The sequence below is a fragment of the Echinops telfairi genome, unplaced genomic scaffold (assembly GCF_000313985.2).
Source record: "Echinops telfairi isolate 266 unplaced genomic scaffold, ASM31398v2 ScPeMD7_70;HRSCAF=299, whole genome shotgun sequence".
Lineage (NCBI taxonomy): Eukaryota > Metazoa > Chordata > Mammalia > Afrosoricida > Tenrecidae > Echinops > Echinops telfairi.
This window is the reverse complement of record NW_022103968.1, coordinates 31235234-31249414: the sequence shown is the minus strand read 5'-3', so window position 1 is coordinate 31249414 and position 14181 is coordinate 31235234. Positions and strand designations below refer to the sequence as shown.

The 14181-nt window shown below is 53.7% G+C and overlaps 1 protein-coding gene across 3 annotated transcripts in view; it reads left to right on the top strand.

Annotated features, from left to right (window-relative positions):
- HOGA1 (4-hydroxy-2-oxoglutarate aldolase 1) overlaps window positions 1–14181 on the top strand; it is a 30198-nt gene that overhangs the window by 7000 nt on the left and 9017 nt on the right. For 2 of the 3 annotated variants that reach the window (XM_004701023.2, XM_045291291.1), the window contains exons 2-6: window positions 8164–8292; window positions 8504–8631; window positions 9295–9429; window positions 9627–9723; window positions 12091–12224. In XM_004701023.2, the coding sequence (XP_004701080.1) occupies window positions 8164–8292; window positions 8504–8631; window positions 9295–9429; window positions 9627–9723; window positions 12091–12224 (623 nt within the window). The remainder of the gene's footprint in view (window positions 1–8163; window positions 8293–8503; window positions 8632–9294; window positions 9430–9626; window positions 9724–12090; window positions 12225–14181) is intronic. The other variant, XM_045291292.1, reaches the window with a different exon arrangement.

The following is a 14181-nucleotide window of genomic DNA, read 5'->3' as shown; positions in this document are numbered from 1 at the left end:
AGTTTTGAGAGAAGGCAGCTTCAAGGCACTATGTAAGCTCCGGGGCCTCTTTGATGTAGAAACGTCTTCGCATTTGGAACTATTATGGATGATCTGTGGCTCCCCGCCACCGCCTGTGGGCCTTAAACCTGAGTGAGAAGCAGCAGGGTGGGGGTGGGGGATGCACAGGAGTCTCGCAGAGGATTGATGGATGTTGCCATTTGTTTTGTTTTCCATGAGCTTTATGACTTAAGATTTTAGCGGTCACGATTATGAAAAACGTATTTCAGTCCCACGGTGGTCTAGCTAGCATCTGTGCTTATTCTACAGAGACACTGCTCCTGGTCCGGGGTGTCCTTTCAACAATGACAGATGCATTACGATGGCCAGGTGCCACCCAAGGAACCAAAAAAGCCCACAGCCACCTGTCAAGTCCATTCTGACTCATAGTGACCCTACAGGACAGGGTAGAGCTGCCTCTGTGGGTTTATAGAGACTGTAACTCTATGGAAGTAGAAAGCCTCATCTTCTCCCAAGGAGCTGCTGGTGGTTTCGAACCGCTGACCTTGGTTAGCAGCCCAACAGGTAACCCCTATGCCACCAGGGCTCCAAGTGCCTCAGAGAAGACCAATACATCCTCGTGTAGCCTGCTCCTTCCTGTCTTTGGCTAGGAGCAGCTTCTTGTGGTAGCTGCTCTTCTATTGTAGCCTCGGAGGAGATGGGGGCTCTCAGAGAAGCAGTGAGTCAGGCTTGGGACTATGCTTGGTCTGATGGAGTCCTTTCGGGAGGAGGGGTGGACACTGACATTCCTGGTAGATGACTATGTACGAGTATGGGGGACGCTGGTGAGTTAAGCTGTCCCAGCCACCCCTAGCCTCTCCAGGGAGGAAGCTGAGGCAGGCTGCGCCTCTAAAGATTTATGACCTGGTAACCCTACGGAGCTGCTCTACTTTAGTCTCCAGGACAGCGGTTCTCAATCTGTGGGTCGAGACCCCTTTGGGGGTCAAATTGGGGGCCACCCAATTCATCCCAGTAGCAAAATGACAGTCATGAAGTAGCAATGAAAATAATTTTATGGTTGGGGGGGTCACAACATGAGGAACTGTATGAAAGGCTCTCGGCATGAGGAAGGTTGAGAACCACTGCTCTAGGGTCACTATGGGTTAGAACTGATGTGTGTGTGTGTGTGTGTGTGATATGTATAAAGGGGGCTTCAATAAGTTTGTGGGGAAAAAAGTGGAAAAACTGAATTAAAAGGTCATAGAATTTTCTCACAAACTCTTTGAATCCCTCTTGTACATGCACATGAAACCCAATCCCAAACCACTGCCCTTGAGTTGGTTCTGACTTAGAGACAGCAGTCCTCTATAGGGTTTCTAAGTGAATCCTTCCGGGAGCAGACAGCCTCATCCTTCCTCCGCAGGGCAGCTGGTGGGCTTGTGCTGCTGGCATGGCCGTTAACAGCCCAACACTTGTGCTACAGCACCAGCTGTGCACAAAAAGGATCGTTTTTCTTTTTTTCTGAAGATCCCCTCATGAGACTGGGATTAAGGGTGTTCTGAGAGAACTTGCCTGCAGTCACCCACTAATCGCAATGATGAATTTAAACATCTTTGGTTTGGAATAAACCGTGTATGTAAGAACTGGAACCTCAGTGGCAATACTTTCTGACTTACCCTCATGATTGTGTGTCTGTGTCTGTGTCAACATATATGCACACACATGTATGTGAGAAAGAGGGAGCACTCTGGTGGCACCGATGGTTCAGTGCTGGACTCCTAACTAGAAGGTGGGTGGTTTGAAGCAGCTTGTGACTCTGAGAAAGAGTTGGTCAGCTGCTTCCAGGAACCTCCTAGGGGAATTCTACTCCATCCTGTAAGGGTCACCATGAGTCGGGATTTATCCCACCATTTTAAATAGATCCGTTTCACTGTACGTCTTTAATTGGGAGAAGCAGGGTTTTTTAATTGATCAGTTTGCTGGGGGCTCTTACAGTTATTAGAACAATCCATAAATCATTTACATCAAGTGGACCGTAGGGATGCTGCCATCATCATTTTCAAAACATGTTCTTGCTACTTGAGCCCCTTGGTAGTAGCTCCTCTTCATTGCCCTGGGGATTTTTTTCAGACCACTAAATTCGACCAAATTTAGGGGACCAAAGAGCAGGGTCCCCTGAGAGTGACTGTTAAAACGAGTATTTTGAAGACAGTTAATCCCTTTTGAAAGCTTATTGCATGAAACCTGAGTCAACTACTGTCAGCAGAAACTAGCCTCCGACAACTGAAGGGTCAAAACCGTGTAGAGATTATAACCTGGCATTCCATGATGCTCACCTTCCCGACACAATCCCGAAGACAAAGCGGGTGCATAAGCAAATGTGGTAAAGAAAGTGATGGTGCCCGGCTATCAAAAGATATAGCATCTGAGTTCTTAAAGGCTTGAAGGTAAACAAGCGGCCATCTAGTTCAGAAGCAACAAAGCCCACATGAAAGAAGCACACCAGCCTGTGCGATCATGAGGTGCTGAAGGGATCAGGTATCAGGCATCATCAGAACGAAAAATCATATCATTGTGAATGAGGGGAGGAGTGCAGAATGGAGACCCAAAGCCCATTTGTAGGCCACTGGGCATCCTCTTACAGAAGGGTCGAGGGGAGGAGATGAGCCAGTCAGGGTGCAGTGTGGCACCAATGAAACATATAATTTTCCTCTAGTTCTTTAATGCTTCCTCCCCACCACTATCATGATCCCAATTCTACCTTACAAATCTGGCTAGACCAGAGGATGTACATTGGTACAGATAGGAACTAGAAACACAGGGACTCCAGGGCAGATGATCCCTTCAGGACCAGTGTTGTGAGTGGCGATATTGGGAGGGTGGGGTGGAAAGGGGTAACTGATTACAAGGACCTACATATAACCTCCTCCCTGGGGGACGGACAACAGAAAAGAAGGTGAAGGGAGACGTTAGACAGTGCAAGATATAACGAAGTAATAATTTATAAATTCTCATGGGTTCATGAGGGAGGGGGAAGCGGGGAGGGAAGAGTTAAAATGAGGAGTAGATGCCAGGGGCTTAGGTGGAGAGCAAATGTTTTGAGAATGATGAGGGCAATGAATATACAAATGTGTTTTAGACAATTGATGTATGTATGGATTGTGATAAGAGTTGTGTGAGTCCCTAATACAATGATTTTTTAAAAAGAAATCATAGAAAAGAGAAACTCTTGTATTTGAAAAAAAAGAGATTATAGTAAAATCATAGAAGATAAGAAAGATAGGCAAGAGTAAAATAAAGGAATCAGACACATTTTATGGTAGCATGCTCACCTCAGTTCCTCTTGATGGACTATGTGGAACTGGGAGAAGTGAGAGAGAGTCTTTACTCTCTTGGGACATTTATAGGTAGCCTTAAGACACGCATATTCAGTAGTTAATGCATCACAAGGTGACTGGTATCTACTTTATGGTCTCTGAGCTCACAGGTGAGCAAACCTAATACCTGTATTGGGGGAAGGATTGAGGAGGGTGGGGTCACGTGGTGGGAGGACAGAACAGAAGCATAGTGTCTGCTTCTCTGGGGAGAGATAATCAACCATATGCTCACTTTCAGGCAGCATAGCTGTTAAGGGGAGAATCTGCGGGAGTGATCCTTAAAGCAGGATAATGTACTTGGACTTTACCTCTAACTTATCAAAGTGGAGGATTTCCTATCATGGAATACCAGTTTTCCTCTGTTATAAGTTAGGGAATGTAGTCCTCATATTTCCCTCAGTGTTAGTTTCCCACAAACTACCCCTTTGGAATCTTAAATATATACATATTTTTTCTATCTGTATCTATGTGTCCATCTGCTAAAGTTCCAGTCACGTCCCCAGTGAGTGGTGGTGTCCCCGTGTTCATGTCCTCGGGTAGGTCAGGTAGTTGGACACCAGTCACGATAATGTTTTCTTGGGGGAAGGATGGGTGGAAACTGTATACTACTTTGCAACTTTTCTAAAAGTAGTTTAAAATGAAAAGTGAAGCAGGTTTACAGGAAGTGCATTTAGGATGTAAAGCAACAATAACAACGTTCCACCATCCAGTCGAGTCTGACTCACCGTGACCCGCAGGACGAGTAGAACTGCCCTGTGCGTTTCTGAGTCTGCAGGTCTTCATGGGAATGGAAAGCTTCCTCTTTCTCCAGCAGCTCGTGGTCTCGAACCGTTGACCTTACAGTTGGCAGCCCAACATGTAACCTAGGAAACTAGTCTCTAGCTGGCCAGATCAAAGAGATGCTCTCAGTGCTCCTATTGCCCCAGTTTCTCAGTTGAGGAAGCTGAAGTTTGGTGAATGTGGGGGGAGGTCAGATGCTTACAGACATCCTCCCTGAAGATGGTCAGTCACCTGGGAGTAGGCCCTGCTCCCTGCTGCTGGGGCAAAGGATTACTTCTCCCTAAGGCTTGTGACCATTAGCTTGGTTCCTATAGGTGGGGTTTACACCCTACTGCTAATGGTTCCTATGGAGATCAGAGAACAGATCAAACCTGCTCAGTGAATCTAAGATCCACCTATCTTGTCACATGTATACCCCCAATCCCTCCTCTTCCTATTGCGGGTATGTCCCTAGACCACCCCCTCTTATTGCTGTATAACCTATAGTGCAACCCCTTCCTGTGAAGTATGTCTTTACCTGTAATTAGTGGGCTTGCACGTCTCCAAAAGGTATATAGGCCTGGGTTAGCAATCGAGGCATCTCTCTCTCTCTCTCTCTCTCTCTCTCCATGTGGACCACCAAATGGGGCTGAGGTGAGCAATGCTACTATGATATGTGTCTGACTGCATTATTGTAATATCTCTTTTATCTCTCATGGTCTCGTTGACTTTAATATAATCTACATACATCTCAACCGTACAATTGTGCTTACTGAACCCGTGGTTAGTGGTGGGGGGCTGGCTCCCCCGCACCTAAAACCACAGGTGAAGCCGTTTGCCCATGATCGTCCGGTTGGTGAGGGGCCACACTGCGACTCCAGTCCTGTTTTTTCTGACTTCAGAGCCAGGCGGTGAGTCATCCTGCCCATGGCTGTGTTGGGCCAGGTTGTGTAGAGAAGCAAAGCAGTGAGGTTCATCTATGTGGAAGAAGGAACTTCCTACCAAGACGTAATTTCATATCAAGAAGGTGTCCCAGCCCAGTCCAACCCGAGTCCTGGGTTTCCATGCCCACCAGGGCCGCCTTCAGATTCACCGTGCTGAAGGCTAAGGTCGCCGAGAGTGGAAGCAGAATTCAGGCTGGTCACAGGCAAGTGAGTGCAGAGACTCAGGGATCTAAGGTCAGTGGAAACGTGGCCGGGCACCGACAGCTCTCAGGGTCATGGGGCCCTTGCGGGGTCACCCCTGGAGACAAAGTCCCAACAAGCAAGCAGGTGGAGGCAGCAAAAGAAGAATTGTCTTTGTTCCATCTCTCTCTTATCCAAAAGATCCCCCACCACCACCTCCAAGAAGGTGTCATCAGGGTAACACTGTCACACAAATTCGTGTTGACTTAAAATCGAATGATCACAAAGGCCTCCCTGCTTCTGGGCCACTTGCTGGCCTCAGTCCTCTGCCCCGGCTGTACACAGGGCCCTCTCCTCTCCTCTAACCCCTGGGGGTGAGGAGAGTGGCGCGTCAGGCCTGGCTTTGAACAGGTAGCCCTGGGGGGAGAAGGGAAGCTGGCTTTGTAGCAGTTGGTTTGGTAAAGCCACTTAACTTCAGCTTTCTTGCCTTTCTCCCAAAAGTCAGTCGGTGAGACTCCTGTGGCAGTGTGTGTGTGCTGAACTCGTTTGAAATTATCTGTCTATCTGGAGAGGGGAGGACAGAAAAGAGAAGCAAGAGAAAAGGGAAAAAGAAAATCAAGAGGAACTTGACTTTCCCAACAATCCCTTGATTCTCAGATTTGGGGATCGTTCTAAACAGTCCTGTCAGGTAGGCTGGGAAAGGACCTCACCACTGCCCTACAGAGGAGGAACCGGAGACACCGAGGCAGCCGTGGCTTGTGCAACAGCCAGCGCTCCTCGGACTATACCACACTTCCCTCGCCGCCCGCCTGGCATTCCTGCCCGCTCAAGAGCCCGGCCTGGGTAGCTGCTCCTTGACGTGAGAACCAGAGTCTCAAGCAAAGGGGCCTGCGCTTCAAGGCAGGTGCCCCTGAGTCTGTCGCAGGACAGGGATCACATCCCGCTGGCCACCGGGATGAGGAGAGTCCTGACTCCGAGTGACTGTGGTGGGAGAAGGACTGCAGAGGAGCCAGCCCTGCCCCCAGCCCTGCCCCCATCAATTCTGCTGACCTTTCGTGAGTCAAGAGGGGTTGATGCTAGTTCTGGCACCTGCTAGAAACCCCTCGGACAGATGGCTGATAAAGCAACCAGGAAAGTGCAGAGTAACGAGGTGAGCAGCGGGTCTGGTGAGGAAGTTGTCTTGGGCGTTTGAATAGAAGAAGTGGTAAGAACTTGAGCCCTAAATACCAGGTGCTGGTCTGACTGTGGATGGATGCGGGTTCTCGCCCAGAGCTAGCAGCTCTGCCTTGAATGGGTAGGGCCCAGTGGGAGTAGCAGGACACAGGGAGCCTCCTAATAAGACAACGAAACAACAACAACAAAAATATGGATCTTCAGGCAGCAATCCACCAGAAGCCAAGAGTGGTTGGCCTTCAGATGGCCCCTGTAATGTCACGACAGCAAAACGACAAATGGGGGGGTGGGGGGCACAGGGAGGGATTGCCCTCGGCCCCGTGGACTCTGTTCCCAGCATGGGAAAAGGATGGTGGGGTAAAGCTGTGTCCTCATCCTACTGTGTACCTTTGAGGGTGACTCACGGGAACAATTTCTCCGGGTCCCAGCGCCAGGAAACTGTGCCGCTCCGGGGCAGCTGTTTTGCTTTTATCCTTTGGGTCCTACATACCGGTGAGCTGAGCCCGTTTCCTTTTTAGCTCGGACTGTTGGGAAACTCCACGTCACATTGACGGTCCATCCTCACAAGGGCACAGCAGGGATGCCGGGGCCAGCACGGCTCCAGCCTCCCCTTCGCCCAGGTCAATTTCTATGGAATGATGGTCCCCTGGTATCCTTTGTGGTCTCAAGGATCACAGGAGCCCAGGAGCCCCTCCTGATACCATGGGGATGACCCGGGACTGCGTCCAGGTTCATTCCTGCGCGTGCCTGCCTTGAGGGCAGCGGACAGCAACACTGCGTTTACGAGCTGCTGCCCCTTAGAAAACCGGAGGACGGAGGACGTGACTTTGCCCCCAGAGTTGAGGGGGAAAAATTGATCTCAGAAACGTTCTCTGGCTGGGCCGGTAGCGGTGGCCGGTAACGGAGAAACCTCTCCAACACGGGGCTGGTGAAACAGAGACGTGCAAAGGAGAACCCTGAGATAGCACCTCTCACCCAGCAGATTGTCAGAAATGTGCCTCACCGAACCAGGTGTTGGCATGGGTGAGCACTGGCAGGCCCTTCGACGCTGATCATGGGGGTGGGGTGGACACGGGTAAGGGCCAGAGAAACTTGGCACACGTGGAAATGCATGCACACGTGACCCAGCAATTGCACGCCCGGGCACGTGTGCACAGGGGATGCTATGGAAGCTGTCTGCCTCCACCTTGCTCGTGATAACAGGAAGGAGGATGTGTTCTACATGTCCCGGGGGCAGGGGGGTGACAAGCACCCGGTGGTCCCTCGCTATTCCACACAAGGGGACGCGGCAATGAGAATGGGTGAATCCGCATGACCTGTCCTGCGATGGGCAAAGCTCCTGCGCCGTGTGGAGCAAAACAAAACACACACCGAGAATGTGCCCAAGGTGAGGTCACTTTGAGAGTCCCTAGGAGGTGCAAAGGTCACTTCTTGTGAACGGCACCGAGCTTATCCGGTGCAGGTGAGGCAGGGCTGCTCTGGGTCGGCACTGACTCAGAGACGCCTAACAACAATGTGTAGAGAGGAGAGCTGTGTGCTGTGTGAGTTTCCGATGGGTGACTTTCCAGAAGTTTAGGCGCTCGGTGGTGAACCCAAAATTGGAGGTTCCCAGCTACCCAGAGGTTCCTCCTAAGAAAGGCCCAGCCGGCTACGTCTGTAAGCGGTCGCACTGGGGAGCTAGGAAGCTGGGCCCTGGCTGCTCGTGGGAGGTGGGCGGGTGCCGGCTGACGGTGACCTGACATGTGTTGCAGGCTTCGTGGTCCAGGGCTCCAACGGCGAGTTCCCCTTCCTGACCAGCATCGAGCGCCTGGAGGTGGTGAGCTGCGTGCGCCAGGCCATGCCCAAGGACAAGCTCCTGCTGGCTGGCTCCGGCTGCGAGTGTGAGGCCAAGCTCCCCGGGGGGCGGCTGGTGGTAGGGGCGTGGGGGGGAAGGGGCGGTTAAGCTCCTTGGCCCTGGGAGTTGGCATCAGTCTACTTGTTCTGTCTTTCCGGAGACAAGTGGGGGCATTCCTTGTCTGTCCCAGGGTCCCAGCCCCAGGTCTCTTGTCCCCTGCCCTCGTCCCCATAGAGAAGACTCTCTCTCCACTACAGCCACACAAGCCACAGTGGAGATGACCGTGAGCATGGCCCAGGTCGGGGCCGACGCGGCCATGGTGGTAACCCCTTGCTACTACCGCGGCCGCATGAGCAGTGCTGCCCTCATTCACCACTACACCAAGGTGGGTGGGGTGGTGGGAGTGGCCTCAGCAAGGGAACTATTGGGGGTGGGGCGATGGGAAAGGTACAGGGGTGGGTGGCTGGCCCTGCTGTTATTGCTGGGGGCCCTTGAGTCAATTCTGATTCCTGGCGACCCAATGTGACAGAATAGAACTGCCCCCCCACCCCGGGGTGGGGTGGGGTGGTGGCGGGTTTCTTGGTTATAACCTTTAGGAAATCTAGCCAGGTCTTATCTGGGGGTGTGTGTGGGTGCGCTGCCAACCTTAGTTAGCAGTTAGCCAGTTAGCCAGGGTTCCTTGGCAGTGAGCCCACTTCACACGGGTTACAGCTGTAAGATGGGGGGCGGGCAGGGAGGTGCCACCACTGGCTACTGTGTGCCATCAGGCAGCTGACCTAGCTATGAGAACAGTGCTCCCTGCTGCGAGCATCTGTCACAGGCAGGAAATAGATCCTGAGCCTCCGGGCTGAGGATGGTGTCCGGCACACAGCAAGCACTCAGTAAGCATCACCTGGGAGCCCTGCTGACAACCAGGGTCCACGTCCGGTGCTGAGCGACCTGTCCAGGCAGCATCGCAATGGCTGCAGCTCAGTCTTGTTGGTAATGGGCAGTCGCTCAGGCTCCAGGGGCCTGGACCACTTCCATCTCTCCCCCCTCCCCGTCCCAGGTGGCTGACCTCTCCCCCATCCCTGTGGTATTGTACAGCGTCCCTGCCAACACGGGGCTGGACCTGCCTGTGGATGCAGTGGTCACGCTGTCTCAGCACCCGAACATCGTGGGCATCAAGGACAGTGGCGGCGATGTGAGTGGCAGGCCCCTTCCAGGCCGGCCACACCTCTCCCTCTTCGTGGCCCTGGCACTCTTGCTACCGAAGCCGGGGCCCCTCTCCGGGTTCTCTCTGTCCCTAAGCCTGCGGGGCTTTATCTGCACACAGGCTGTCCGCCCCCCTGCCATTCCTCCCTCCCCAGCTCGCGCTCACCCCGGGGCTTGCTCTTACAGGTCACCAGGATCGGGCTGATCGTTCATAAGACCAGGAGGCAGGATTTCCAGGTGTTGGCTGGGTCTGCTGGCTTCCTGCTGGCCAGTTACGCCTTGGGTAGGCTGCCCCTCTCTCTTTAACTCTCTGCGGCGTGACCAACGTATGCCAGGGCATCTGGGAGAGACCCCGAGGGCTGGGGCTGCCCAAGGCACCAGCCAGTCAGCCTGCTCTGAAGCCTCAGGAACCTGGCCCCTGTGCTTGTCTTTCTGCATACGGGTGCCGGGTGCCGCCAGTGAGGGTGGGGTGGTCAGTGCCTGTATGATGCCTGTAGGGGCCCCTGCAGTTAACTTGGAGCTCTGGGCTCCCTCCCCGGGAACCCTGCTGTCACAGAGGGTTAAACCAGGGGCTGCTGATGGGCAGGTTGGCCCTTTGAATGCACCAGCCACTTGGCGGGAGAAAGGTGTGGCCGTCTGTAAAGGCTGATCGCCTTGGAAACCCAGGGAGACGTCCCATCTTTCCTGTAACAGGCTCGCTCCGAGTTGGACTTGACTCAAGGGCGGTGGGCCGCTGTGGTTTTTGTTTTAATCGCATCCTGGAAGGCGGATGGCCAGAAGCCGGGAGGGAGAGGCTTTCTCTCAAGGTGCTTTGGACTTTGCGCTCTCTCGGGAAGGACTCGCTCCTGGAGGAAGGCATCATGCTCGAGGATGCCCTGGCATACGTTGGTCACGCCGCAGTCGACACAAAAGAGGAAGAAGACCCTTAACCCGCGATGCACACGGGCTCGGGGCTGGGACAGTGGACGATGCCACCGGCAGTGCTTCCCTCCTCCGCTGTACACACGGGCACGAGGAGTCAGAACCAACCCCTTGGCACCTGACAGAACAAGTTCACCATAGGAGCCTTGGCGGCATCGTAAGCCTCCATTAGCCCCACCGCTCTGGTCCGTTTGGGAGCAGGAGCTGGGTTGGGGGCCTGAGAGGGAGACAGGAAGCAGCTGCAGCCCCCCCACCCCACCCCCCGGGACAATGCTGCCTGCCCAGGTTCCCATCAGATCAGCTTCTGCTGATTTGGGCTGGAGGGCTGGGCCCTTGTACATCTCCCTGTGCCATGTCCCTGGGGAAAGCCATCCCTGCCCCGTGTCGGAGAGCGGAGGATGGAGAGAGCAGGGCTCTGGAGGCTGGCAGGTCTGCGTTGGCATCTCAGCCCTCCACGTAATCAGTGAGTAACTGGGGGAGGCTCTCTACTCCCATCAAGAGTGACGTCTGGGACACCCACGGGCAGTTGTACCCTGTGCTATAGGGTCACTGTGAGTCAGGGTAGACTTGATGGCAGTGGGTTGGGTTTCCGTTTTTGAGTAATTCTGGGCAAGACACAACCTCTCTGGCCCGGAGCGTCCACTCTGTGCACAAGGGAGGTCGTTTCAGGAACAGTGAGGCCCCGGGCGAGTTCCTTAGTGCCCAGCACACGGGGACCCCACTGCTGACTCCAGAGGACAGAGTCCACCTGCTCCAACACAGTGCATCAGCCAGCCTTAGCCTCTCCTTTCTCCTGTGGAGCAGCCAGTGGGTTTGCACCGCCCACCTGCTGTGAGCAGTCTGAGGCCACCTGGCCGGCAGTCAGGACATAGCAGCCGTAGCCATCCATTCCAAACAGTCTGCTTTTTCTCTCTCCAGCCTTGAGGCCACTGGGCCTTGGGTCAGGTCAGTCCTTCCAAGCATCAGAGTCACGGCCACAGGCTGGCAGACGTGGCAGGGCCTTCTGAGACCACAGCCACGTGGCCACGTGCAGAGCAAAGAAGTGGAGAAGGCCAGTGGATTGGTCAAGTGCACACAGCCAACGGGAGGCAAGGCCGCATCTCCTGACCCGGCGCCCAGAGCTCTTTCCAGCCCTGGTCCTGCTCCAGGCTGGAGCCCTGAGATTCCCATCCACCCAGCCTCCTGCCCGGCCAGAGGAGTCGGGGCTCTGGGGGAACCCTGGAGGGGTGACGTGGCAGATGTCCTAGGGGACAGGTTTGGAGACGAGGCAAGGACTGTCATCCTCTCCTCCCAGGACAGCTCTGAGCAGCACTGCACTCAGCGTTCAGAATTCCGCTGTGAGCGTGCAGGCAGCGCTCCTCTGTGGGAATCCGTCCGTACTCTGTGGACACAGAACTTGCTTCTGACATGGCCAGCTGGTGCCACCCAAATCGCAGGCCCTCTCCCACGAAGGGTGCCAGGGGCCCCAAAACTCCAGGCCAAAATCACTGCCGTAGAGTTGATGCCAACTCAGTGATCTTACAGGGCAGGGTGGAACTGCCTGTGTGATTTTCTGAGACTGTTAACTGTTCATGGGAGGAGAAAGCCCCGTCTTTCTCCTGAGGCGCGGTTGGGGGTTTTGAACTGCTGACCTTGCAATTAGCTGCCCAACACATAACCACCGGGGTTCCAGGGACCCAGGGTTCTGCGTTCTCTGCTGACTTTCTGCATCTTACTTCCTCCCGGGCAGGAGCCGTGGGGGGCGTGTGTGCCCTGGCCAATGTCCTGGGTGCCCAGGTGTGCCAGCTGGAGCGACTATGCCTCACAGGCCAATGGGAAGATGCCCAGAAGCTGCAGCACCGACTCATTGAGCCAAACACTGCGGTGAGCTCCCGCCCGGGCAGCAGGGGCAGGGGGAGGGATGACCTCATTGGAGCAGGCGCCAGGGCTGGCACAGGGTCCCATGCAGTCTCTTCCCTCTCAAAATGTCCTCTCCAGTCTGGGGCCTTCTGACAACTGCCCAGAAAAGCCTGACTTCAGACCAAGCCGAGTTCTGTTGCTTCTCATGCCTGAGTGTGCATGAGAACCGGAGGAGTGGGGAGTTAAGTTAAAATTCTGATGTTTTTAGGTCTGGTGTGGGGCTCAGGAGTAGACGTTGATGCGAGCATGCTGGGTGATTGTGACATAAATCGTCTCGTGGGGGGCGGACCCAGAGAGGCCCTGCCCCAGAGCTCCTGAACTGTGGGCCTGACGACACACTTTATCACGACCACTCCAAAAACCTCACTGCCACGCAGTCAATGCTGACTCATAACGATCCTATAGGACAGGGTACAGTGTCCCTGTGCATTTCTGAGACTAACTCCTTATGGGAGTCGAAAGCCTCATGGCCTCCCATGGGGTGGCTGGTGGTCTCGAAGTCAGCACATTCAGCAGCTGCTGGACAACAGACCACTGGGAGCCAGAGGAGCTGGAAGGAAGGCTGGAGGAGAAGTTGGTGGTTCCGCAGGCTGGCCTGTGTTCAGACTGGGCACCCGCTTCTGTGCTGGGCATGAGGAGGAGAACCCAGGATGTTAAGGGCCTACCAAGGGCCAGGCAGGGCTGTGCAGAGATGTATTCGAGTCTGAGACAAACAGAAACATGTGTCCAGTCTTACTTAAAAGAGACCAGGCTTACTGCTCAGATACACTGGAGGGACGCCCCAGACCCTGGCACTTGGTCGCCCTGCAGGTCTAGAACTGAACTCACCCCCAAGTTAGAATACAGCCAGCCATCTAAGGGTGGCGTTTACCCAAGGACACAGCTCAGAGGGTTAGGAGTGGAAAGAGGACGCGCAGGGAGGAAGGGCGGCATGTGACGGTACGTTGAGGGGATTGTGACGGATGAGTTGAAACGCACACTGTATGAAGACTTGGACACAAGACTGATGACCTGCGCTCTCCCTCTCACTCGTTCATGATAAAATGTCTAAAAGAAGAAAGGAAAGCCTGTGCCCCATAGTCACGGTTTCACATGATTCAACACCAAACTTCTGACTTTGAGAGCACTGTAGATTCCCATGCCATCGTAAGTGGTACAGGGAGATCCCGTGTACTGTCTACTCCCCTCCCCACGATGGTTACAGCTTACACCACCACTGGGCAGCATCACAACCAGGGATCCCTATGGACATGACTCGCTCAGGATACAGAACCAGTCCATCCTTCCTATGGCCACACCCCCTTTTGTCAGCCCCCTTGTTTAGAGAACTTCCTCTATCCATTCTTCTAGGGCAGCGGTGCTCAACCTGTGGGCCGTGACCCCTTTGGGGGTTGAACGACCCTTTCACAGGGGTTGCCCGATTCAACAGTAGCAAAATGAGTTATGAAACAGCAACAAAAATAATTCTATGGCAGGGGGGTCACCACCACATGAGGAACTGTATGAAAGGGTCGCGGCATGAGGAAGGTTGGGAATCTAGTATGTCCGCTACTGGCAAATTCTGTTCTTTTTTTTTTTAAATCGTTTTATTAGGGGCTCCTACAACTCTTATCACAATCCATACATCCATCAATTGTGTAAAGCACATTTGTACATTCATTGCCCTCATCATCCTCAAAACATTTACTCTCCACCTAAGCCCCTGGCATCAGCTCATTTTTCCCCTCCCTCCCCGCTCCCCCTTCCATCTGTGTTTCCGGTTCCTATCTACCAGTGTACATCCTCTGGTCTAGCCAGATTTGTAAGGTAGAATTGCGATCATGATAGTGGGAGAGGAGGAAGCATTTAGGAACTAGAGGAAAGTTGTATGTTTCATCGTTGCTACATCACACCCTGACTGGCTCGTCTCTTCCCCAAGACC